Raw genomic sequence first — 24,910 nt, 5'->3', positions numbered from 1 at the left:
TCTCTTGCCCCGGGCTTTAAATCTTGAGTAGGGGGGCAGGAAAATAGGGAAAATCGTCTGGCGCTTTGGGGAAGGTCCCCAGTAAGCCCAGGAGCCCTGCCTCCCAAATCTGCATTGTTCCCATCAATTCTGTGAGCTCCTAATGTGCTTCCAACAAATCCCTCTCTTGCCCAAGACGGCCACTCGGTTTCTTCGGCACACAGCCCTCCAACCCTGATCAGCAGAGTCACACAGGAGTGCAGTCCCGTACCTTCCTATGTGGGTAGAGCTTGGCGCCAGTGGCCTCCTGCCGGCTCTGTCTCAAGAGGCCGCATTCAACCGACACTTCACATTCCCACCCAGACATGGAGGAACGACGCGCACTGCAGGGAGTGAGGCGGACTAAACAGTGTCTGGTGTTGCCGGGGGATAAGCCAGGGTTGGGGTGACCATCTCAAGGCCTGTGCCCCACCCTCCAAGCCTGAGGGCAGGGTGGAGGAAGAGCAGACCTACTACCACACCCTCACACCCTCGCACGCGGACATGGAGAGGAGCACTCTGACAGACACACCTGCGCGTCCCGATGACACCCGGGAGCTAGGGTGCACGTGTTGTCTGGGACGGGCAGTGAACGTGCTGAGGGGCGGGTCAGGCTTAAGGGCCTGGGCCTGCTGAGCCGTGCATTCCCCACGAACGAGGCTATCAAGAGTCTCGGGGCTTCTGGGATTGCTCAGAATTGTCCTTTAGGCCAGACAGGTGTGATCGATTGACCACTCCTCGGCTCTGGCCTGAGCAGCTGGGCTCTCAGGGACCCACACCTGTGGCCCCGGAGCAGCGAGGCCTGAGTGACCGCCCCGTCAGACAGCAGTGGTGGGAGTGTGAGCACACTCACTGGTCTCTCTCCCAGAGTCCGCCAGCCCAGGCCCCCACCCGGGCCCCAAACTTTAGATGAGAACACCCTATAAACTCCGAGCTGGGCATTCTATCCAGCTCAGTCCTAGCAAAGCCCCATCCTGCCCAACCCAGCGACCCAAACACCGGGATACACTGAGAAGAACCCTGGGTTCAGGATTCAAGCCCCAGGTCCCAGCCAGTCTCTCCTGCCCCAAAGCACACACAACCCTGCAAGATCACAGAAGCCTTCTGCCCCTCCCCCTGCACTTCTGTTGGGCCCACCCTCTCCAGGGGGAGTGCCCTTCCCCCACAACTTCTCCTGCTGTTTGCCCCCCCCACCTGCGCAGAGGCTCCTGGGGGACGGAACGCTTTCCTCTGCCCACAGGTGTGCCACACCTGGCCTGGTATTTCCCTGCCCTGGGTTGGACTGTGAGGTCCAAGGGCAGGGTCAGAGTCAGCGTCTCTGCTTACCACCTGTTTCTGGCAGTCATATGGATGAGGTTTCTGATCTTCCTCCCCAGCCTCTGGACTCTGGGGTTGGGGAGGTGGGGTGGCCGTTTTGACTCTTGGGAAGCCCTCACCCATTTTCTGGGAACTGAGCCCCTCAGGGGTCTTTTCCAGGGGTGCAGGGAGTTAGGTTCAGACCCTGGAGCGGGTCTTCCGTGGGCCTGGACCCAGCCTGTGAGAGTCATACAATATGGGGGCTGGAAAAGCCACATCCAACACCCCTCTTAAAACACAACTGGGAGTCTGAGCTGCAGGAAGTGTCCAGGTCTCACAGCTGGTGGTGCCGAGCGGGTCCATGGCATCCTGCCCCCCCATAGACTGGGTATCTCCTCCTCAGGAGAAAGCAAGTGTGATCATGGGACTTATGTTTGGTCTTCATCCTGTTTCCGGCGCAGAGCTCCTAAAACCCTTGGAATTTCCTAAATGCTGAGAGACCTAAAGGTGCCTTTTTTTGTTAATAAGGTGGCATTTGGACCCCACCTAAGGGGAGGCTGGAGGCCAGGAGAACTCCCAGTCCCCCCACTGACCAATGCGGACGGATGACGGGCTGGAGGTCGAATCAATCACCAAAAGCCAATGGTTTAATCAATGGTGTCTAAGTAATGAAGCGTCCACGAAAGCCAAAAATAGGGTGAGCGCACGGGGGTGCTGGTGGGTGGGGCTCCTGGAGGGGGCAGGGCGGCCCTGCCCCTGCCCCACACCTCGCTCTGGCCTCTCTCACCCCGCTGTCCCTGAGTTGTGCCCTTTATTATAAACCGGTGATCTAATGAGTAAATGAGTTTCCTGAGCTCTGTGAGCCGCTCTAGCAGATTAACAGAACCTGAGGAGGGGCCACGGGAGCCTCTGATTCACAGCTAGTCAGTCGGAAGCACAGCCGACAACGTGGACCTGCGCTTGGCCCATCCAGTGGGCAGGGCTGGGGTGCGCGGTCTTGTAGGACTGAACCTTTACCCTGGGCAGGGACTCTGACCTTATCTCCGGGTACACAGGGTCAGAAATGACTGGAGGCCAGGAGAAAACTGCTTGGAGATGTGGGATCCCCTGCAAACACCATAACCGGTGCAGGCTTTTCCTTATAAGCTCAGGGGCAGCCTGTTTTATGCACTCCAAGGGTCAGATTGTGGGTGGAGGGGCCGGTCAGCCTAGCGGTGGCCACTCCTGAGGAAGGGCCGAGGATGGGGGAGCTGAGCTGGGGGGCCCAGCTCCCGGAGCTTGTCTGTCCAGCAGTAGGGGCAGGGAGGCAGGGTCAGGAGGTGAGCGTGAGTTTGCTGCTGGGAGGCAGGCCCCTGCTGGCCAGGCACCAGGGCAGGGGAGAGAAGCTGGTGCTCACGGGGCAGAAAGAACACGCCTCCCCACTGCTGCCCGCCTGGAAGCTGTTGGTCTCCTGCTGCGCCCAGCTGCGCTGAACCCAGCGGCAAGCGCAAGGCCCACAGAGCCAGCCCACCCCAGGTGCTGTGCCGGGGTCGGAGCATGAGAAGTGGGCGGGGGCTGGACTGTGAGCCCCCTCCCCCGCATGGTCCCAGGGCAGCTGAGTCTATGGGCGATCCGACGCCCTTCCTCCTCCAGGAGCTTGAAGCCACATGCGCAGCAGAGTGAAACCTCCCTCAAGACTATCGGACGCCCCCCTCTTGTTCAGAGGGTGACCCTGGCAAAGGGGTGTCCTGTGCCCTCCTGCCCTGCAGAGTGAGGGGCCCAGGGTGTGGAGTAGCCCTGCGCCCTGCCCCCAGCTGCTCTCTTCTTCCTCTCCGGCCCCCACTCCCAGCAGAGAGTGCGGACAGCTCAATCCCCAGCCCGGCCACAGGCACTGCCAGCTCTCCAGCTGGGAGTGAAGCAGTGGCAGGTGCGGCTCGGCCGGGGTCCCGGAGCCATGGCCAAACAGGGACAGAAGCGCTGAGGCCTCCAGGGCTGGCAGGAGGGGTGCTGCAGGCAAGAGGGACCTCCTCGCTGGGGCGCGGGGGCCTCAGGGGTCCTTGGCGGCGGCACCCGTGCCGGAGAGCAGGGCTCGGCTCTCCCTGTCCTTGCTGCCGGGGGTCCCTGCGGGAGGAAAGATGCTCAGCCGGCCCCAAAGGAGGCAGAAGATGCCTTGGGACCAGGCCGGGAAACCCCTCACATCTGCTGTCAGAATGAGCTCCAGATGCGACCCCTTCTCCTTACCTTCAAGGCCACCCCAAGGTCCCAGCCCCACCACTTCCCCTGGTGATGCAGAGCCTCCGGTGGCCCCCTGCCTCCACGCTGACACCCCTAGTCTGTTCCCCACACAGCAGCCATACTATACAGCGTTCGCACTACAAATAAAACACGTTGGGGCCCATCTGCAGGAAACAACACAGTCTCAAAGTTGAGACCACAGTCCCTACAAGGCCCCCAAGTGCCTGCTCCGGCCTCATCCCTACCAGCGCCCCCCTCACTCCCCCTCCAGCCACGTTCTCACCTCAGGGCCTTTGCACTGGCTGTGTGCTGAGAGCCCCCTCCCCCAGATAGCCGCATGGCTCACTGCCTCACCTCCTCCAAACCTCTGCTCCAATGTCCCCTGTGCAGTGAGGACCCCTCTAGGACAAGCCTTTCAACAGCTGCAGGCTGCCCCCACGTATTCCCGTCCCCCCGGCCTACTTTATGCCTCTCTGTAGCAATGATCACCTTGAACGTACTCTGTCTTTTGCTCTTCCTGTTTCTTGTCTACCTCTATCACCTAGAGCATCCCGGGTGTTCACCCCCCTGCACCTGGCATATAGTTGGGGGGGCGGGTAATGACCACTTTTGAATGAATGAACAAATTAACAAATCAGCCAGCTGCGGGGGTGGCCCGTGCTCCCCTCTCCTGTGAGGCTCAGCCCAGAGCCTGGCCGAAGTGGGAGGGCTGGGGGTACCTGTGTCCAGCTGCCGGGCCCGGGCCTGGTCCCTCTCCAGCCGCAGCGCGGTTAGCAGGAAGCAACCACCGGCCAGGGCGATGACGAAGGTGCAGCACAGGAAGCTCTGCTGAAGGCTGAGGAAGGACTGCAGGTAGGAGTCGGGGCGCCCGGCCCTCAGGGTGCTGGAGATCTGCAGAGAGAGGCTGTGTCTGCCAGGCCCGCCCGGCCGGCCAGCAGTGGCTGCCCCCCGCCCCCATTGGGAGCCACCCTTACAAGGCCAGTGAGGTAAGGGCTGCTGGCATCCCCCAGGATGTGGCCCACCGTGATCTGAAGCGCCTCTGCTGTCCCCCGGCACCGGGGCACCACCACGGACTGCAAAACACAGGAGTATCAGGGGAGATCCCCAAGCAAGGGCAGAGCGCGGGCACCCCTCATTGCCACCTCCTGCTCCCCGCTGGGACAGCCCGGAGCTGGGGCAGGCTGGCCAAGTCAGTGGGATGGAAGGGGGTCAGCGACATCCCACCACTGGAACGTCAGGCCCCTCCGAGGGGTGGGGGTGCCACGGCCCCGGATGAGGGCCCCTCTCTCGAGGGCTTGCTCTGGGACCGGGCAGGGACCAGGCAGGGCTGTGACTGCAGGGACCGAGGCGGGAGTGCAGGCCGGCATGGGTGTGGACGCCCGGACGCAGGGCACGGAGGGCTCGGCCCTTCTCTCGGGAAGTTCAAGCCTCACTGGGCAGAGACCAAAGGCAGCCTTCCTGGAGAGACCCCCATGACCCCTGGAAGAGGGCATGAATTCTGGAGTCAGAGTGTCTGGGTTCCGATCCCAGACCCCCCACTCACTAGCTGTGTTACTTCACCGTCCGCATCCCCCAACAGGGATAATTACAGGACCTACTGGGGGATATGTTCATTATCATTCCTCATGCGGACAGCAGACCGAAATAATGCCCTGTGACCCCGGGAGGCAGAAAACTTCCAGACCCTTCTGCCCGGCCGGCCTGCCCCCCTCCGGTCCAGCCAGAGCATCCCTATTTGTCCTTCAGGACTGACCCTCCCAGAGTTCGGGTGCCTGCCCTACAGCCCATGTGCCCCCCACCTGCACATGACCCCCCACACTGGAAGGTTTCTCCGTTGTCCCCCCCCACCCCGACACCGTCTGGGCAGCAAGGCCCCAGTCGGACTTCTCTCGAGCTCCCTGGGGCACAACGGGGCACCAGGCTCAGAGAGGACTAGCCCGAAGTCTGCCCAGCAGACGAGTCCAGTAGAACCAGCCGGAAGCCTGGCTTGCCGCAAGGGAGGGGTTCAAGCAGCAGCCTCACAGTCCCAAAGGGGGGGCTCATCCCCAAGACCTAGGTGTCCATAACCTGAGCCCAGCAGAGATTAACAACCGGCATGTATTAGACGCTTCCCATATGCATTTTGTAGATCTCATATATACATTCTCTTTACCCACTCAAGCACCCCGAGAGGGAGGCATGGTTATTATCCCCGGGTCACAGATGACGGAACTCTCCCCAGGGAGGGAGGGTCACCTCTCCAGGGTCACCCCATGGGAGAAAGCAGGACTGGTATTCGCCCCCGTACCTGCTCCTCCAGGGTCTGTTAGAAGCAAGGAGGAGCCTGTCCGAGAGGCTGTGTGTCGGCTAGAGAACGCCTGGAAGACAGGACAAGCTCGCCCCGCCCTGCACGCGGACGACTGGCAGAGAGAGGGACGGGCGTTCCAAGGGGGAAGAGAGCAGAGGTGTGGGGGCAGGAGCCCAGCACCTGGGGGTCCCAAGACAGGCCGGTGAGACCGTGCCGCGGGGGTCCCTCTGTGGGGGACGACAGGGGGCCCCAGGTCAGACACTGAGCCACTCTGTCCAGGCGGCGAGAGAAGCTGGGCCTGCCCCCCTCACTGGGACCTGCCAACAGGCCAGAGAAGGAGCTGAGCTCGGCTTTGCACCGGCCCCGCGTGCCTCCTTCTTGACCCATAATTACGTGATTACGCACTGCTGGTTCTGGAGGGTGGGCCCAGGAGACGTCCATGCCGGCGGCTTGGACCCTCAGAGTCAGGTCCCTTCCACGCCCCCAGGAAGTGCCGGGCCCAGACCAGGCTCTGCTGCCAGGGGCTGGAGCTGCGGGTCCCCAACCTGTTCCGTGGTATTGCTTCCATGTAGCCTGGGGCGGGGTGGGGGGGTGGCAAAGCTGGTAATTTTAGAAGTTAGAGGCTTTGGGTTCCTAAAACCGCAGGCCCACTCTATTCTGAGACAAAGCACCTCTGTTTCCGACTCTCCTTTCTCAGAAGACCCGTTCCCTTTTTAGCATGGGGCATAACCCGTGCCAACCAAGGGCCCGCAGAACGTCAGAGCGGCGACCACCAGGTACGGACTCCCTGGCAGCCTGCCTCCTGCACTGCCCACTCAGCCCTCACACCCCGCTGCACTGGGGAGGGTGGGACAGACGGGCGAGCAGAGCAGGGAGCACTGAGACTACTAGGGCCCGGGGGGGAACAGGAGGGTGATGCCCTCCAGGGGCCGGGGGAGCTCTGCGCGGGAGGCACCCAGCGGACAGACCTGACCTGGGAGAGCAGGTGAGTTCCGCTTCTGCTCTAGTCCCTGATGCTGGCGGTGGGTAGGCTGGCTCCAGGCTGCCCTCATGGGGCCCAGACACACGGGGGGCTTGCGAGACAGCTGGAGACAGCATCAGTCAGGGGGTGCAGGGAGCTCGGCCTGGGGGGACACAATCCCAGCCTCCCTGGGAGCTGGACCCTCCAAGGGGTCTGCCTCCGGAGGGCGGGGAGGGGGTGCTGGAGGTGGGTCTAGAGGGCCTTGGCTGTGAGGGAGCCAGACCCTTTTCCTCACTGAGTCTTCGGGAGGCAGGGGCTCCTTGGGGTTCAGGGAGTGAGCCTCCCATCAGAGGGGGATGGGATCAAGGACAGAGTCTGCAGGGGGTTCACAGACTGGGGAGCTGGCTGCGCTAGACCAGTGTTCTCCGGGGGCGCTCTGAGGAGCGTCCATATCAGGACCACGTGGGAAGGTCACGAGAAAGGCACACCCTTGGACGCCCGCAGAGACCCACTGAGCCAGACCCTGAGGAAGCAGAATTTGCAACAAGCTCCCCAAACCTGGTTCCTACGCTCACTGAGGTGCGAGAGCCCCTGGACCAGACAGCTTTTGCAGTCTCTTCCCCAGAGAGTCTGGGTTCTCCTTGTGGATCAGAGGGCCAGAGAGAACGGTGTCCCTTGCAGACTGATGCGGGGCATGGAGCCGCCACCGACCCCTTGGGAATATGGCCGCTGCAGGGCCTCCTGGCTCCTGGGCCCTCCTGGGCCTCAGGAGCTGGGGCCTCCTGCACTCCTGTGCCCCCACACGCTGCCTGGCTGGATCCCACCCCCCTAGACCCCTCTCTGCGGTCCTGCCCTCCTGCCCCTGGGGTGCCTCACCGCTGGAAACCAACACCAGCTCTCAGCGATCCTCCGAGGCTCCCACTACCACCCGCCCTCCGTCCACACAGCTGCTTGCCCTCTGGGCCTCTGTCACCTCCCACGCCTGCCCCTCTGCGGCACACACCCCGTCCCCCACAGCCTGCCCGCCCACCTGCGTTTGGCCCAAGACCGCTCCCTCCTGGAGCCTCCCCACTTTCTCTGTGGGACAACAGCTCCAAGGACCGCAAGGATTGGTCCAGCTCCCACCACCAAAGGGTCTAAAGGCAATCTTCCGCTGAGGGGCTTCCGGAGGGGGGAAGGGGGTGCAGAAAGCCTTCCTGGGATGGAGAGACTCGCTGCCTCCAAGCCAGGGGAGGGCCCCAGGGAGCACCTGGGGGCCAGGCACAGCTCCCCAGCCGGCCGCATGGGTCAGACCGCGGCTGCCTGCCCTGTCCCCCCGTGCCTGCCCCTCCCCGGCCCCCGGCACACGCACAGCTCTACAGAGGTCCTGCCAGGTTAATCATTCTTGCAAACACAGACACTGGGGGAACACGGCCACCGTCCTCGCATATCTGTGGGGCTGCCGTGTGGAAAGGGGGCAGCGTCATGGGGGCTGGAGGAAGATGCGGGGGCGGGTTTCAGCTCCAGCTGGACGTCGGAGATGCTGGGTCGGGGTGGTTAAGCTCCCCGTGCCTAACAGTGGGCAAACCCAGGGGAGACGTTTGCCGGCACATTCCCGTCTACTGAGGGCTCTCCTACAGGCCACCTGGCTCACCCTGCCAGGCCGGTTATGATCGCTCCTTTTTATAGACAAGGAACTGAGGCCCAGGGCCATTCATCGGGTCTGTGGCTGAGTCTGGGCAGGAGCCCAGGTCCTCGGGCTAGAGGGAGGAGCCCTGTAGCTGATACGCCCCCAGGGCGTCAAAGGGCAGCACTGTCTACACCCGCTGAGCCTGGGCCATGGGGTGCGGGGCAGAAGTCTAGGCAGGGAGTGAGCATCCCATCAATGGCAGTATTCAAGCAGGCCCAATGGCCCTTTCAAACTCAGCTTTGAGGGCTCAGGCGTCCTTTGGCAGCCAGGAGGCGAGAAGGGCAAGAGCCCTGGGGGAAGCCCCGGCCAGCACCCTTGTCATTTCACGCCCACGGTAACCCACGTGTATTTCACCCCGTTGTTCCCATGGGCAACCTGAGGCCCAGAGCCACACAGTGACTTGCCCAGGTCACACGCAGCTAGGAAGTGGCAGAAGCAGGGCTGAAGTCCAGGTGTGGGCCAAACCCTGGCACCGGTCACCTCAGGACGCTGTCAGCCAGGGTCCCTGGCTCCCCTGCGCACGGGGCTGGGCTATGCCAGCCTTCCAGGAGGCAGGAGGCGGCCCCTGGGGGTCCCCGGGTTCCGGGTCCTATGTTACGCACAAGGGCACAGCTCACTAGCATCCAAAGCCCTCCCCTGACATCTTCTGGAGGGAGGCAGGGAGGCTGGACAGGGAGGCTGGACAGAGAGCATGAGGCTCAGATGGGCCACAGCAGACTCTAGACATACCACAGTCACATGGTTGCGCCGGCACCAGGCCTCATAGCCCAAGCCGGCCCCTTGCCGGGCAGCCTGGACCCACCTGGCTCAGTGGCTATAGCCCTGAAGTCCCACATCCCTGTCCACACACCCAGAGCCTAGGCCAAAGAGCCTGCTTGCTAAGAAGTGTAGTCAAGGAAGAGGGGGGGCTTCAGACGGGGCCTGGGCTCCTGTTCTGGCTCAGTGGCTTTGCATGCTGTGTGACCTTGGTCCGGGCACCTGCCCTCTCTGAGTCTCCATCTGCTCATCAGCAAAATGGAGGTGATGGTCCGAGGATAAGTTTGAGTGTATCAGGATGACCTTGGACCCCTACCCCATGGTCTCAGAAGCCCCTCCCAGCCCTGAGCCAGACAGACTCCAGCTCCCTCCACTCAAGAGGCCCCAGGACCAGCACCCCCAACACCTACCAGCAGGATGTCAGCAACCACCGCCCAGTTGCAGGACAGAAGCAGCTCCCCGAGGGCCAGGAACACCTGTGGACAAGGCCTCCAGTCACCGACCCCTCCCTGCATTCTCTTCCTGCCTGCAGGGAGAAAGGGGCCGACGGGATTTGCCGGGGTAGGCGAGGCCTGAACTGTTTCTTCAGTTCCAGCAGCCTGGAGGGTGGGTGGACATTCCGGTCTGGGCAGGCTGGTGGCCGTGACCCAGGGGAGAGGGCCGGGCCCCCAGGCCCCCAGGCCCAGGCCTTGAGGTCCCTCCTGGGGCCCAGCAGGAGGGCAGTCAGGACTTCCAGGCCTGTCCAGGGCGCCTGGCCCCCATCCTGGCACCTGCAGGGCTGGCATAACCTTGCGTGCCCGGCCCTGCCCTGCCCCGTGTCTGTCGGGGACTAAGGGCCACCATGGACCTGTCTCGGCCAGTCCCTGAGCCCCCTGCCTCATGCCAGGGCATTAGGACAATCCTCATTCCACTCACTCAGGAAGAGCTTAATGAAGCAGCAAGAAGGGGGGGAAAGTCATTTCTCAGAGCTTCCAAGAGCTTATTGCTGGAGTGGAATTAGTCATTCCTGGAGTCACGGGGCTGTGCCCGGGTCAGCCTGGGCTCTGGTTCCCAAAGGCCTGCGAACACCCAGGGCAGAGGAAGGGAAGGAGCCTGCTTCTCCCAGGCACCAGCCCGTCCACCCTCTCAGCCACCCCCACTAACGAGGGTCATGACACCCACCTCCCAGGCCCGCACACCCTACCCCCTGCTCCTGGCCTTATGCAAGATGAGGCCAGCAGAGGGGAGTCAGGATGGGGAGACCTCAGGCGGAGGTGGCGCTAAGCAGAGCCCGGAGGGAGGGGCAGGACCGGCGGGGCCCCCCCCCCGAAGAGCCCCCAGGAGGCAGGGAAGGAGCTGGGATATGGGCCCCCTGTGCTGGGGGCCAGGGACGTGAGCTCCCTCCGTGCGACCAGCCCCCAGCCCTCCGCCCAGACTGGGGAACTCTGCGGCCCGGGCTGGGCACCCATGGGGTGGGAATTGGGGTGTTGCTGGGGCAGGTCTCAGGTGGCTGCAGACCCGCATTCCAGCCCGACAGGGTCTGCCACCCCGGCCTCCTGGGGCCACAAGAAAGCCGGGCCGCCCTCCCCGCCCTCCCCACCCCTGGACAGCCCTCCGTTGCTCCTCACACCCCGCACCCTGGGCCGAGGAGCTGGTCTCTCCCCGGCTCCCCCACACCCACAGGACATACTGAAATACACCTTTTCCTTCCTCCAGCTGGAGCGGGGTGGATCCCAACCCCAGAATAGAGCCCACAGACGGAGGCCACAGCCACAAGCTGCTGGGGATGCCAGGTTTCCTGAGACACACCTGGAAACCATCCGGTCACCAATCCTCCACGCGCGGCTTCGCGGGGTGAAGGCCAGGCTGGGAGTGGCTGCCTCTTGGCCCTGTAATTACAGAGGCTCCCGAGGCGCCAGGAGGGCTCTCCCACAAAGGGGTGGGCCACCCTCGGCCTGTGCTGCTATGGCCCCCGCGGGCCGCATGCAAACTGGGTCTCGGAGCTCGGGGGCTCCTGTGGCCAACTCGGAATCCAGAGAACACCCAACCGAAGGGGCCCCGGTTTGGGGCTGAGTCCCCTTGAGGGATGTAGCCCGCTGTTCACAGCCCCGGGCTCCTCCTGGACGCCCTCCTGTGCCCAGAAGGCCACAGGCGCCTCCCACCAGCCGGTCCCCAAGCCCTGTCTCTCCTCCTGTCGGCCCGGACAGCCGTGGCAGCCAGGACAGACCCCAGGACAGGCTGCCCCCAGCAAGCTGTCTGGGAAAACCTGCTACACCTGGCCACTGGGGCTGGACATGGGGGTGGGGGCTCCTACATGCTTGTGGTCCATTCTGCACCCTAATGTCGCTCAGCTCCACGGCTCAGCAACTCCGGCCGCGGCTGCTGGCCTGGTCCAGGCCTCCCCTCTCCTCCTCACCAGGTTCCCAGGCCCCGCCATGCCTCCCAACACCGGCCCCCGAGGGGACTTCCAAGTGGGAGGTCTGACTCTGCCCTTGTCCCCTTAGCGCCCTGCATGCTTCCCCGCACCCTGACTCCGTCCCCGGGTTAGAGGGCCTGGGAACGCTGCCTGGAGCCTGAGAAACGTGGAGCCCCTCAGCCCCTGGCCTTTTCCTTTCAGACCCAGGAGGATTTCCCCCTCGAGCTGGGGCAGTGAGGATGAATGTCCCTGGCATTAGTCACCCCGGCCAGAGACACATGCGCTCCCACTCTACGTGCCTCCCATGACTCAGGCACATGTGCTCACATACACTGCAGCCACACAAGTGTGCACAGACTCCTCACACATCTGCACACGTACGCGGACACACACAGCTCACACCACAAGTACGCACGTGTGAGCCAACAGGGATGACTTCCAAAGCAACACCACCGTGGCGATGGTACGGGCCTGCCGGGGTGAATGCGTGGGTATGCGTGTATTCTGGCGGCCTCGTGGACGTGTGCACACCTTGCACACACCTCTCCAGGTGCGCACACAGGTGGGCTTGGGGGGTGCGGGGAAGGCGGACCCCTGTGGCGGGGAGGGGCCAGTCTTCCAGCCGGCAGTAACTGAGCTCAGAACTGCGAGGATTGGATCCTAGGCCTCCCTCAGACCGACTCCATGCCCCGTGTGGCTAAGCCGGTCAGGACAGGCCCCAGGCACACGCTGGCTGCCAGCAAGCTACCAGACCGGCTGGCACACTTTGCCCCTGGGCCTGCCAACCGGTAATTGCAGGGACTGGCTTCAGGGCGCGAGGGCACCGCTCAGTTCCCGGAGTCTGGCAGTAGCCCCAGCAACCTGGTAGGAAGGCAGGTGGGGAGCGAGGCAGCAAGGAGGCTGAGTTCTGCCGTCCTCCTGGAAAACTCAGCAGACTGCAGCCTCTCTGGGTGGGTGTTGCTGCCTGTCCAAGAAGAGACACCTGCTAGATCCTGGCAGGGAGCTACGGCCCTCAGAGCAAGGGCAGGTGGTCCCTCTTGGTCCCTCCCAGGCAGCCCCTGGCCAGGCTGGCTACTCCAGTTCAAGATGCAAGAGAAAGAGAAGTCCCCCAAGGACCAAGTTGTAGGAGAGCCCCCCAGAGCTGGGGCACCTGCCCAGCCCAGCTGTCTGGGCCACCCCAGGGGCCAGAGAATCCTTGCTGACCCTGCCCACCTCCTCCGAGTCCCCTGGGGGCAGCCGGCGGGGCAGATACTCCCATCCCTGGTCCTTGCTCACGAGTCCTCAGGGCTGAGGAGGGCAGCGTCCCCTCCCTGAGGGAAAGGCCTTGGTGAGAGCTGGCTCTCCTGGGGCGGGCGGAGACTCAGAGTTAGGATCTCGTTTGGGCTGGAAGGGGCATTACACATCATCTGGGCAACTCCTCTGTAAAGACAGAAGGCTGGACTGCATCGCAGGCTTCCCCTTCCCCCAAAAGCAAAAAACAGTAAGTCAGAAAAAACATGTTTTTCACCAAAGAAAAGAACAAAACCTAATGAGACAAACATTATATAATTCTGGAGTACAGAACTTCTCAGTCTTCCCAGAGCCCCCACAGTTGGAAGAAAGTGAACTGAGTAGAGGTCCTTTGTTCCCACCCCTAACTGGGGACCAGTGGGGAGGCTGCTGGGGAGAAATGGGGAAAAGTGGAGAAGATGAGCCATGACCCGTTACGGATTTCACTCGAGGCCAGAGGGGCTCACCGGGAAGGTAAGTAGGAGGACCCTGTGTGCGCCAGAGCCTTTACTTAGCCCCCAGAGGACGGTAGGGCCCAGGGCTCTGCCTGACTGGAGCCCCAGCGCGCAGCCCCAGTGCGGGAGGAATGGCCCCAGGGAAGGGTGGGAGAGCCTCTCTGCGGTGTTGAAGCAAGTTCAGCATCGCAGCAGAGCCGCTCACGCCCAGGCTCGGCACGGAGGACGGCGAGGAACGAGAGGGGCAGAGAAGACTAGGACTCCCTTACCAACAGACCCAGCCCCTTCCCAGCCCGCACGTTGGAAGGCATGAGCCGCCGGGCGACAGAGGCCCACACAGGAAGCACCTGCAGCCAGGAACCGGGGCCCTCAACCAACGATGCATAAGGGTCTGAGAGCTGCCAACAACCACCTGGGAGCATGGACATGGATCCCGCCCCGTCGGGCCTTCAGATGACACTGCAGACCTTGGGCCAGCACCCACCCCAGCCTAGGAGAGACCGTGAAGTGGAGGGCCCAGCCGGGTCCAGTCTGGCACCTGATCCCCAGAGGCTGTGAGAGAGCATGTGTGTTTCGTCTTAAACTGCTAAGTTGGGGGGTGATTTGTTACACAATAAGAGATAACTAATACGCTGGCTGAGCCATTGAATTTCAAGAATAAATAACGAAATCCTCAGGTATCCAGCTGGGAAAAATGAGTCAACATTAAGGATTTTTTTAAACATTAGGCTAACTAGGGGCGCCTGGGTGGCTCAGTTGGTTAAGCGTCTGACTCTCGATTTCAGCTCCCGTCATGATCTCAGGGTCATGGGATCGAGCCCCGCGTGGGGCTCCGTGCTCAGTGGGAGTCGACTTGGATACTCTCTCCCTCTGCCCCTTCCTCCACTCATGCTCATGCTCGCTCTCTCTGTCAAATAAATAAAATCTTAAAAAAAAAAAAAACCCATTAGGCTAACTTTATCCTCCACAGCAATATTTGATGCTAAAAGACAAGAGAAGAAATGCAGAGCAACAGGGAAGGAAACTGTGATCCAAGAGTATCAGACCCAGTTAGATGTCGTTCAAGGGAAGAGTCCAAGAGAAGACAGCCTCACAGACGAACAGACCAAAGGAGCAGTCTCTCTAGATACAAACTACTTCACCCCAGAATCCACCCAGGTAGGAGCTGAACCCAAATGAAGACCAGGAATGGAGGATGGTGGGCACTGAACCCATTCAACCTGGGACTCCCCCAAACATCTGTGAGGGTCAGGCTTGGACTGTGGGGGTTGTAATCCAGCAAAAGTGAAAATAATCACGTAACATGAGCCGGGAGCCTGTCGAGAGAAGATGTGAGACAGACAAGGAGGCAGGTGCTGTCTTTCAAGGTCAGGATTTGCCACTAAGTCCAAAATCTTAAAATCGGTTTGAACTTAAACAATCCCTTTTACTTTGCTTCAATTTCTTCAGGTAAATTCATATAAATTAACTAAATGTATGATTCTATTTATGGGAAATATCCAGAATGAACAAATCTATAAGGACAGAAAGTGGATTAGTGGTTACCCAGGGCTGGGGTAGGGGTGGCTCGGGGAAACGGGGAGGGACTGATTAACAGATATGAAACTTCCTTTAGGGGTGATAAAAATGTTCCAAACTTGATGTGATGATTGCACAGCTCTGAATATACTAAGAGCCAATGAACTGCACACTTTGAAGGGGCGAATGGTATGGGCCGCGAATTACATCTCAATAACTCTGGTTTTAAAATTACACTACTATATGACCTCAGTTTAACAAAAATATTTATGGAAACACAAATTGGTGTACGTCTACAGAGACACATATGGAATGATGGTCACCTAATTAAAAAGCAAAAGCAGAAACAAACAGGCCCAGATGCTGAGAGCAGTCAATTCCGGGGATAAGAATGTGCATAACTGTTATTTTCCTCCTTGTGCTTTCCGCTTTGGCGTTTGCGTTCTACGTTTCCCGCAAAGGGAGATATGTACGTAATAGTGTGGCGAGCGGAACTGTCCGCCCCCCTCCGGACCCACACCCTGGCATGGAGCGTTCTGCCCAGCCGCCGTCCTCCCCTATGTGCACGCACACTCCTGGCGACCGCGCTCAGCCTCGCGGCTTCCCCTGACCGCCAAGACCGCTCTCCCGAGCTCCAGACTCAAACCTTGACGTTTCCAGCTAATGCCTGAAGAGGCATCTCGAATTATACACCTCGAGAATCGAATTCTTAATCCCACCCCCTCCGAAACAAAGCGCTGTCCCTCCCTCAGTGTGCCGGATCGGTATTTGGCAGTGCTGCCTGGGATGGCTTGCCGAAACCCAGGGTCACCCTGGCTCCCTCCCCGCTCTCCCCCGATACCCAACGCATAACCCGAACATACCCAGAATCTGACCCCTTCTCCACACTTCCTCCACCCCACCTGTGCCCACGCCGCAAGCAGCTCAAGCCTGTCTTACTGGAAAGCCTCCTCACGGGGTTCCTGTTTCTGACTTTGTTCTCTCTCACTCTACCAACAACACGGCCGCTAGAGAGGCCCTGTCAAATCACAGGGAAGACAGTGGCCATGCAGTGATCATGCATCTTGGAGCCCACACCCTGCACGGCCACGGTGAACCCGGCCGGCCTGCACCTTGCACCGACCGACAAGATACGGAGGCAGCGGTGCCGTTCCTGGCCTGGGCCTCAGGAGCCGTGGCAGCCTCCATCCGTGCTTCCCAGGAGCGCTGCCCTGAGACAGCCCTGTGGGAAGGCAGGCCACACAGCTGAGGATGCTTCCACTCAGAGGAGAACCCGGGAGCCCACAGACGGACAGGAGGGAGGCCAACGTGTACGTCCAGCCCACGCCTTCTTCCAGGTCCAGGCGGCCACGTGAATGAGCACGGGTGGAACACGCCAACCTGCTGAATCGTAAGAAATAGCAAATCATTGTTTTGGGGGTGATTTGTTATGCAGCAACAGGTCACTGTTACAAAACCACGAGTCAGATCAGTTCATGTCTGTGCTAGAGAGCCTGCCATGATTTCCCACTTCTCTCACACTCAAGGCCACGGTCCTTCTGTGGACAGGGCTCTGCACCCCACGGCCGTTGCCTCTGACCTTACGTCCTCTGCTCTTCCCCAGCTCATGCCATTCCCACCATGTTTCCTTAAGCACACCGGCCATGCTCTCCCCCTCGGGTCTCTGCATCGGCTGCTCCCTCCCCACCGTACCCCAATATCCACCCAGTTCCGTTCCTCATTCTGCTACTTAAGTGTCACCATCTCGGCAAGGCCTCGCTGACCACCTGGACTGGCCCCAGTCCCTCCTCTTGTACCCTTTCCCTGCTCTGTTAGTCTCCACAGAACATATTCCCACCTAACGGTGCCTGGCACACAGGAGGTGCTCAGGAAGTATCTGACAAGTGAGTGAACATTTCTGCTCATTCCCAGCCACCTCACCCTGCCGGGCTCTGCACCTTGAGGCCCTCGGGGCCCAGCAGCAGTTTGAGGGGGAAGACCCCACTCCAAGGTTTCTCACTTGTGAGGCCGGAAGAGCAGGTGAGACTAGAAGCCCCCTGAGGGTGGCCCACACTGTGGGGCTTCATGGCTGGGTGCCCGGAGGAGCCCAGATTATATTTACCCCAAACAGCCACTGAATATCCCCCTGTTCCCTCAAAAGCCCCATCAAAAAACTGAATCTCCCCTTGATTCTGAGCAAGAGCGTGGCTCGAGTGAAACACAGAAAGCAGCAAAAGTGATGCCGTGTAACTTTCAAGGGCTGGTCATAAAAGCAACGTGGCGTCACCGGGCCTTCTCGGGACCCTCGCCCTTGGGGGCCGGCCGCCATGTTGTGAGGAAGCCCCGGCTGCATGGGGAGGTCACGGGCCGCTGTTCTTGCCGACGGCTCCAGCATCCACCGCCTTTGATGGTCCAGCCCCCCTCCCCGCTCCACCCCCCCCCCAGTTAACCTCAAGTGGGAAGGAGAGAAGTTAACCTCCCCCAACCCACCCAAATGGCAAACTTGTGAGCAAAACAAGTGTTCTTGTTGTTTTAAAAGTGCTGGGTTTCATCACATCCCATAGTGACTAGAACAGGCATGGAAGCTCATTGAGCTCCTCAGGGAAACCAAGAGGTCGGGACTAGCACCCCATGTTACAGAGAACCGGGGCTCAGCAAGGCCAATCTCTTACTCCGGCTCATACAGCAGTGCAGATGCACGAACAACGTCCAGCTCTTCCTGAAGCCTCGATGCCCACGCACTCCCATCCCGACTCCTGCCCCTCCGTCTGGACCACAAAGCCCACCTGAGGGGGGTGGCTGACATTCAGCTGCGTCCTCCAGCCACTGGGCCGGTAATGGTGGAGCCCTTACTTTGGGCTCCGAGTATAAGCCTCTTCTCCTCTGAAGGGCAGTAGCTCTGGGAAGGAGGCCAAGGAAAGGGGTGTGAGCCAAGACCTGCTGTGTGTGTCTGGATCCTAATTAACAGCTGAGCAGCCCACTTCCCCTGCCAAGGGGCCTGGAAGGAGGGACGAGATGGAACACTCTCTGTGGAGGTGGGCTCTGGGCATGGGCTCCCCTGGGAAGGCCCCGGAACAGACTTCATGAGCTCAGGGAACCTCACTGCCAGGAAACATCCAGCACAGCGCGTCCCCAAATCCCTCCTCACTGAGCAGTGGGTCAGACACGCATGTGCACACAACACTTGGTGCCTGGACACACACGCGTGTGCACGCTCACGCACAGACCCCTATGTGAAACAGCACACACAGACATGCTCCTACACAGCACACACAGAATCAACCCACAGACACGTGCAATCCACATTCGGCACGACCACGGAGGCACACAGAGATGCATATACACAGGATACACATGTCCACACGCGTATCTACAGACCTGAATAGATTCACCCTATGGTGCACGCGCACGCGCACACGGGCCCGCCTTCCCAAGAAGCCAGATCCGTCTCCCCCGGACAGTCAGAGACAGGGCAGGAAGAACTGGTTTGGTTCCTGGAATCTGGGAAAGTGAAGGGATACATGGACGGACGGACAGATGGATGGACAGAAGAGCCGTGAGTGACTCTTCCTCTTCTGAACACAAGTCAATCCCTCAGCCCTCTCTGTACACCCTTTCTGACATCGGCCCTGGATGTCCCCCAGATCTGCTGACGGTGCTTCCTGCTGGGCCGCAGCCAGCCCCCACCCGTTAGGGTTGCAGGGGTGACGTTGTGACCCCCAGCTGCAGACTCCATGTCTAAGTCCCCACCAGCATCTCCCACCACTGCGTCATCCAAACCCACTGCACCTCCACGGCCCTCTCCCGGTCTCCCCGGCGAAGAGGTCCCCGCGCCTCTGCGTTCTTTCACACCCCACACGGAGTCACCAGGACACCCCTCCAAGAATACTCGGGATCCACCCACGCCTCCCGCCTCCGTGGGGCAGCTCTGGCCCACGCCTCGCGGCCGTTGCCGCCCCATCCCTGTCAGGGCAATGGTCTAGCGCCGCCCACACCTGTGTCCACGGAAACCAGACTGATCCTACTAAACGTGGGCCGATAACCGAGGAACAATAGAGAAAATCAATAAAACCAAAGTTGGTAGCAAACTGACACCGACCAGGAAGAAAAGACAGGACACCGGTCACTGAAACCAGGGTGGGAGAGGCGCACGCCTGCCAGCCTCGCAGAGACTGGAAGGGGTTACTACGAACAACTGTACGCCAGCAAATCAGACACTTACACAAAGGTACGAACTCTTAGAAAGCCGCCAACTATCGAAAGCGACAGAAAAGAAATAAAAAGCCTTAACTGATGTATAACAAGTAAACACCGAGTCAGTAACCACAAAACTTCCCACAAACAAAGGCCCAGGACCAGATGGCTTCACCGGTGAATTCTCAAAATGTCTAAAGATGAATTAACACAAATCATTCCCAAACTCTTCCCAAAATGAAAGAGGAAGAAGGACTTGTCGGGGCGTTCCATGGGGTCGCCGCCACAGCCCACGTCAGCCTCTCCGGTGGCGATGGCGTGGCACGACCAAGACAGGGTCCGCGCCAGGAACGCAAGGCTGGCTAACTAACACACAGGGCGATCAACGCACCGTATCAGTAAAGGACGAGCCACGCGGGCACCTCGACAGACCTCCCTCACTCTCAGCCCAAGCCGGTCCCAGCCAACGCACGCGGGCCCCGTGCAACCCCGACTCCCTGTCCTCCTGTCCGTCCCTCCTCACTGAGCAGGGGGCCCCTGCAGTTCCTCAGACCCAGCAGGTGTGCGTCTAACTCAGGACCCTCACGACCCACACCAGCCCTCCTGCACCTCCCGCAGGACCGCCTACACGTCTTCGCCCAACACCGCCTCCTGGGGAGCCCGCGGCCGCGCAGATCCGCCCCCACACACTCCCAAGCGCTGCGTCCTCTGAAATATCGTGAGGCGCACTCCTTTGTCTTGCCTGCCCGCTGCCTCCCGCGGCAAGGATGTAACCCCCAAAGACGGAGGCGCTTTAGTCCTTATCCACTGCCGCGCCTGCCGCAGTTAAACCAGCACGCCCCTCTGCAGGCCCTCCGTGTTTGTCGAATGACTGAGTGATGTGAATGCCTGGCACTGTGTCTCGGGCCCAGCACTGAGGAAGATGGGAGCCGCCCCGGACCCCGGGGCTGGGAGAGCGGTCAGAGCATGAGGAAGACAGTGTGAGCGCGCCAGGAGGGGAGCGCGGGTGGGGCCCGGCAGTCAGGGAAGCTCCGAGGAGGGATGGGGTGGGGAGGGAACCAGGACGGGCCTGCCCGGGGGACGCGGCCACGAGGGCCACCCGGGTAGTTCCCCGAGGGCTTCGAGCGCCAACAGGAGGGGCCAGACTGGGTTCCAGAGGCACCAAGGAGCCCGGGAAGGTCTGCGGTGTCACTGGCCACGTGAGGACAAGAGACTGCGGTAGGTGAGCAGCAAGGCAAGCAGCCCGGGAGGGCAGCTCCTGGCCCAGGTCCCGGAGAAAGACAGAAGGCACGCGCCACGCCAGGCAGAGGGGACCTGGAGAGGAGCGTAGGCCTGCACGTGGGAGGGTTCTGCGACTGGTGCTGGGCGGGGGGGAAGGAGCCGGGGCCTGGCTCTCGAGCCCGAACAACGGTTCAGCGTCAGAGGCACAGACGGAGGCACGGAGTGGGCTCCTGCTCAGGAGGTCCGGAGGGTCCGCGCTGCTCCCGGAAGGCTGGAGCCTGGCCTGGGGGCTCAGCGCCGCCGGTACCCACCAGGCCCCAACACGAGCCACGGGAAGGAGCGGCTTCCCAGCACCAGAGGAGGGGCACGTCCGGGGCCTGCCCGCCGTCCTGCCCCACAGCCCTTCACCCCTGGCCAGGCCTCAGGAAGAGTTTCTCCGGCTGGCTTTGTCAGCCAGGCGCAATGTCACTTCCAGACGAGGCATCCAGCTCTGGAGATGCGCCCGGCTGCAAAGGGGGAGACAGCTGTGTCCCCTAAACACAGCCAAGGAGCTGCCTCCCAGAGCCAACCGAGACCGTGGCAGAAGCAGGGCTGGCAGGGGTCCGCGGCCCCAGCCGATGCAGGGACAGGCCCGTGATGGGCCTCCATCTGCCTGCAAGGTCGGGCCCATGCAGCCCCGACTCCGTCTTCCGCTCCCTCCGCCAGGATGTCAGTGGGCACCCAGGCATTTATTAGCGCCTAGTGTATGCCGGGCTCTGCTCCGCCCCCTGGGGGGCGACAGGGTCAGTACGGCGTCTGCGGGCTGAGTCTCCCTCTCATCTGTCCCACTGTCCGTGGTGCTGTCTCTGGGCCTCAGTCTTCTGATCTGTAAGTGGGGGTGAGAAGCCCTTCCCCGCGCGCGTGCCGTGAGGGCTACACAGGGGCACGCGCAGAACGCAAGCCAGCAGGGCCTGTCTGCTCTCCAGGGATTTTGGCAGGAGCCCACGCGCGGCTGGACACGGGCAGGCAGCACCCGCACTGCGAGCGACGCACCGGCCCTGCCCTCAGGCCTCGGGAGAGAAGCGCCCCCACCCCGGCGTGTAGAGCGCAGGCCGCGGAGGGTTCATTTGAAGAATGCGGACGCTGGGGAGGGGCTCTGGGAGGCCCACCCCCAGACTGAGGACGCCAGCAACATGCTGACCTTCCCGCGCCAGAGGGCACCGTGGGGGCACCCCAGCACGTCACCCAGGAGCGCGAGGACAAGCGAGCCGAGGCCCGTCCCGAGCACATGCAGGGGTCTGACAGACGCCACGGAGGGGGAGGGCCCGAGGGTCACGAGAGGGGACCGGCGACAGGGTCCGGGCAGGAACAGCCGGAAGGGCCCCCGCGGAGCCGAGCGGAGGGAAGCCGTGCCATGGAGGCGACAGGGTCACCTGCACCAAGAATCAGACGATGCAAATACCAGAGCTCCCAAACCCACAAAGCACCCCCGAGCGCAGAGCTCGCCAGAGTCTGGGCCACGGCAAACCGACCCTGGACTCGGAGAATCCTGCCCCATCTCGGGCCGTCCTCGCCCAGACTGGAGGGGAGGGGGCCGCCCTGGGGAACAGAGCGGAGGTGGGCCGAGCGGGACCAAACCAACAGCAGCTCCCTCTTGCCCCGGTGCCATGATCTGGGCCTGGACAGAGAGGACTGGGAAGCAGAACCAAAGTTTGGGTTGAAACGGGACCAGGCTTCTTAGTTCACGAGTGTAACTGAAGACCTGTGGGGTCTGGTCGTGGGTAGGACACTAGTAAAGCCGTTAGTGATTTGCCTTCTGAGTCCAGCCTGCTCAGGGGCATCTGTATCCGTGACGGGGGACCCCAGGACCTTGGAACGGGATGGGAGGGGGAGGGGAACCCGTCTGGCGGGGGCAGAATCACAGGTCCTTTCCCATCGGGTGAGACCATCAGGGCCGGGGCGTGGGGAGCCAGGGACACTGCTGGGCACATGTGTGGGGGGGTGCACACAGCCCCCCCATAACCACGGTGCCTGAGCCCAAGCATGAGCAGAGAATGGTCTGGAAAGGCTCTTGGAGAAGAAGCCTTTGCGCTGGGCCCTGCAGAAGGAGAAGGATTCAGGATGCCCAGGAGGGAAGGGTGTCCTTGGCAGAGGCTGGCAGGTGTGAGCCTGCGGCTGGAGTGGCCACGCTGTGGCCCTGGTTGACCTGGCTCACCCTGGCGACAGGATGCATGGCATAGTGTCAGACCGGCCCCTACAGGGGCCATGGCCGATCTGGCCCTCACTCCTGTCGTCGTTCCTTAAGTCCCCTCGAGCTCACAGCATCCTCGAGGAATGAATGAGTCCCACTGTCTCCAGCCAAAGTGTTGACCAGCGGCTCGGAGGACACCCTCTAGAGTCAGAGAGGCTCAGGCTCAAATCCCAGCGTTCTGTTCCTTCCCAGCTGTGCTACTCTTGGTAAACCTCGATTTGCACATCTGTAAAATGGGGGTACCCAATGCTCCCCGGGAGGAGGGAGAGACAGAAGTAGAGACCAGGCACAGTATCGGCCCATGGACGGGAACGACACACCAGGCCCCCCCCACCGCCCCAGGGGCCCTCACTTACATAGGAGGCCAGAAGAGTGACCGGGGCCAGGATGAGAGCCAGGTAGAGGCAGGGGGCCGCAATGAGCAGGCTACAGGCACAGATGAGGGACTCAGCCCGCGGGTTGACTTTCTTGTACCTCCTTGAAGCCTCTGCTCCCAGGACCACCCCCATGATGCCAGTCACCACAGTCAGAATCCCAAAAATCAAGCTGAGGACAAAGAACAGAGCAGGGTCAGTCAGCCAGGTGGCGTCAGCCCTGCTGGGGGGCTCAGCCCCCAGGGCAGGACCCAGTACCTACGGGGACTGTGGCTGTGAGCCCCTCCCCGTCCCTCCGAGCCAAGGCTTCTGGGGCCTCAGGGTCCTGGCCAGGGACCCGTTTCCTCGCCTGCCCCCATCCCCATTCCTGTCTCACCCTGGGGACATCGCCGGCCATGGGGGTGACTGGCCCAGCATGCCTCACCTCCAGTGAGCTGCTCCAACCTCTCAGCGGCCCAAACTGCCCCCCAATTGCCCCCACTCGGGCCCCAACCTCCTCGCCTTCTCGCCCCCAGGTGAATGGGAATGGAGGCACAGGAACATTTATTTCCTGAGCTCCTAGGATCCCCCGGCCCTCATGGAGCTTTGCCCACGCCCTCCTGAACCCCGCTGTTCCATGCAGTCTTGGCACCCTCTCCAGCTGCCCCCTCCTAACTGCACTCCCAGTCCCTCCTTCAGCTGCACTCGGCCCCCTGCGCCCGCCCCTGGGGAAAGCTGTTCCTCCAGAGCCGACTCCCTACGGGTCCCCTGAGGGTGCTTTCTAAAATACAGATCTGCCCCACCCCCACCGAAAACCCTCCACCGGCTCTCAGACACCCACCGGATTTGTGCCAACTCACTATGATGAACGTGGCCCTTCAGGGTCTGACCCTGGTTGATTTCAGCCCCATCCCCCAGCTCCAACCTCTTCTGCCCCCAGACGAGTTTCTGTCCCTCCTTCAGACTTTCACTTCTCCATCTGGACACTTGACTAGTTTCCCCCCCCTACCAAACTTCTACTCATCCTTCAAGACCCCCCACAAGTATCCCCTCTCTGGAGAGGCCTTCCCCTGCCCCTCTGCAGATTCCTTCACTCCCTTCAGCTCCCAGAGCACCTTCTGTTTCCACCATCAAGGTCGTTCACCAGACTGTGACGTCCTGGAGGACAGACACTGGGTTTGGCTTACTTTCTTGACTCCGCGCTAGCAGCACAGACAACCGTGAGCACACGAGCTCATGGACCCGTCCCAGCACTCCCAGAGCCCGAGCTGGAGTCCTGGGTCCTGGAGCTTCCCGCCCTTGCTGCACCCCCTCACCCTGGGGCTTACCCCAACCACGGAGGCTGTATTAATAGCAGAGGTGGGTGCAGAACCCCGACACCGGGACTTCTATCTACTCTGTGGCAGGCTGAATAACGCCCCCCAAGATGTCTGTGTCCTGATCTCTGGAACCTGTGACGGTTACCTTCTACGGCAAACAGACTTTGTCACTGGGATTACGTTAAGGGTCCATATTCGAGGGGCCCTACAGGCAACCACAAGTGTCTCCATGAGAGGGAAGCCGAAGGAGACTTGAGACACAGAGGACAAGGCAACAGGACCATGGCTGCAGAGACCGTGGACACGGCCACAAGCCAGGGCACACCTGCAGCCCCCAGAGGGGACGAGGCAGGAGGACAGTCCCTTGGGGCCTCGGAGGGGGTGCGGCCTTGCAGAGCTTGGCTCTGGCCTGGTGAAAGCACTCTGGATGCCTGGCCTCGGGACCTCGGAGAACAGTTCTGTTGCTCTAAGCACCACGCCTGTGCCACTTGCCACGTGGGCCCTAGGACGTCGTTGGCCACACAGGGTCCGTGGAGAAGCCAGGTCGGAGACGAGGCTGAAGCTGAGAAAGGGGAACTGACTTGCCCACGGATGCAGAGCCAGCGAGCGCCAAACGAGAACGTGAGTCCTGTGACCCCCCCCGCCGTGTGTCCAGGCTGCCACGGGACACCCTCCCCCCGTGTGTCCAGGCTGCCGTGGCCCGCCCCCGTGTGTCCAGGCTGCCGTGGGCCTCCCCACCGTGTGTCCAGGCTGCCGTGGGCCTCCCCCCGTGTGTC

At 61.4% G+C, this 24,910-nt stretch overlaps 1 protein-coding gene across 20 annotated transcripts in view; it reads right to left on the bottom strand.

Moving 5' to 3' along the window:
- Positions 1–1,939: 1,939 nt before the first annotated feature.
- The window catches only part of SPNS3 (SPNS lysolipid transporter 3, sphingosine-1-phosphate (putative)), a 35,301-nt gene continuing 12,330 nt past the window's right edge, over positions 1,940–24,910 (bottom strand). For 9 of the 20 annotated variants that reach the window (XM_073881522.1, XM_073881520.1, XM_073881519.1 and 6 more), the window contains 6 exons: positions 22,819–23,008; positions 9,612–9,677; positions 6,789–6,900; positions 4,503–4,601; positions 4,248–4,419; positions 1,940–3,414 (listed from right to left, as the gene is read on the bottom strand). In XM_073881522.1, the coding sequence (XP_073737623.1) occupies positions 2,991–3,414; positions 4,248–4,419; positions 4,503–4,601; positions 6,789–6,900; positions 9,612–9,677; positions 22,819–23,008 (1,063 nt within the window). In that variant the 3' untranslated portion in view covers positions 1,940–2,990. Of the gene's footprint in view, positions 3,415–4,247; positions 4,420–4,502; positions 4,602–6,783; positions 6,940–9,611; positions 9,678–13,605; positions 16,222–17,312; positions 18,319–22,818; positions 23,009–24,910 lie in introns of those variants that run through there. The other 11 variants (XM_073881525.1, XM_025863979.2, XM_073881523.1 and 8 more) reach the window with 10 other exon arrangements.

This window comes from Callorhinus ursinus, unplaced genomic scaffold, assembly GCF_003265705.2.
Source record: "Callorhinus ursinus isolate GAN/ISIS: 27379988/994484 unplaced genomic scaffold, GSC_fseal_2.0 scaffold43, whole genome shotgun sequence".
Lineage (NCBI taxonomy): Eukaryota > Metazoa > Chordata > Mammalia > Carnivora > Otariidae > Callorhinus > Callorhinus ursinus.
The sequence above is the reverse complement of the archived record's forward strand: the minus strand, read 5'-3'. Positions and strand labels throughout refer to the sequence as shown.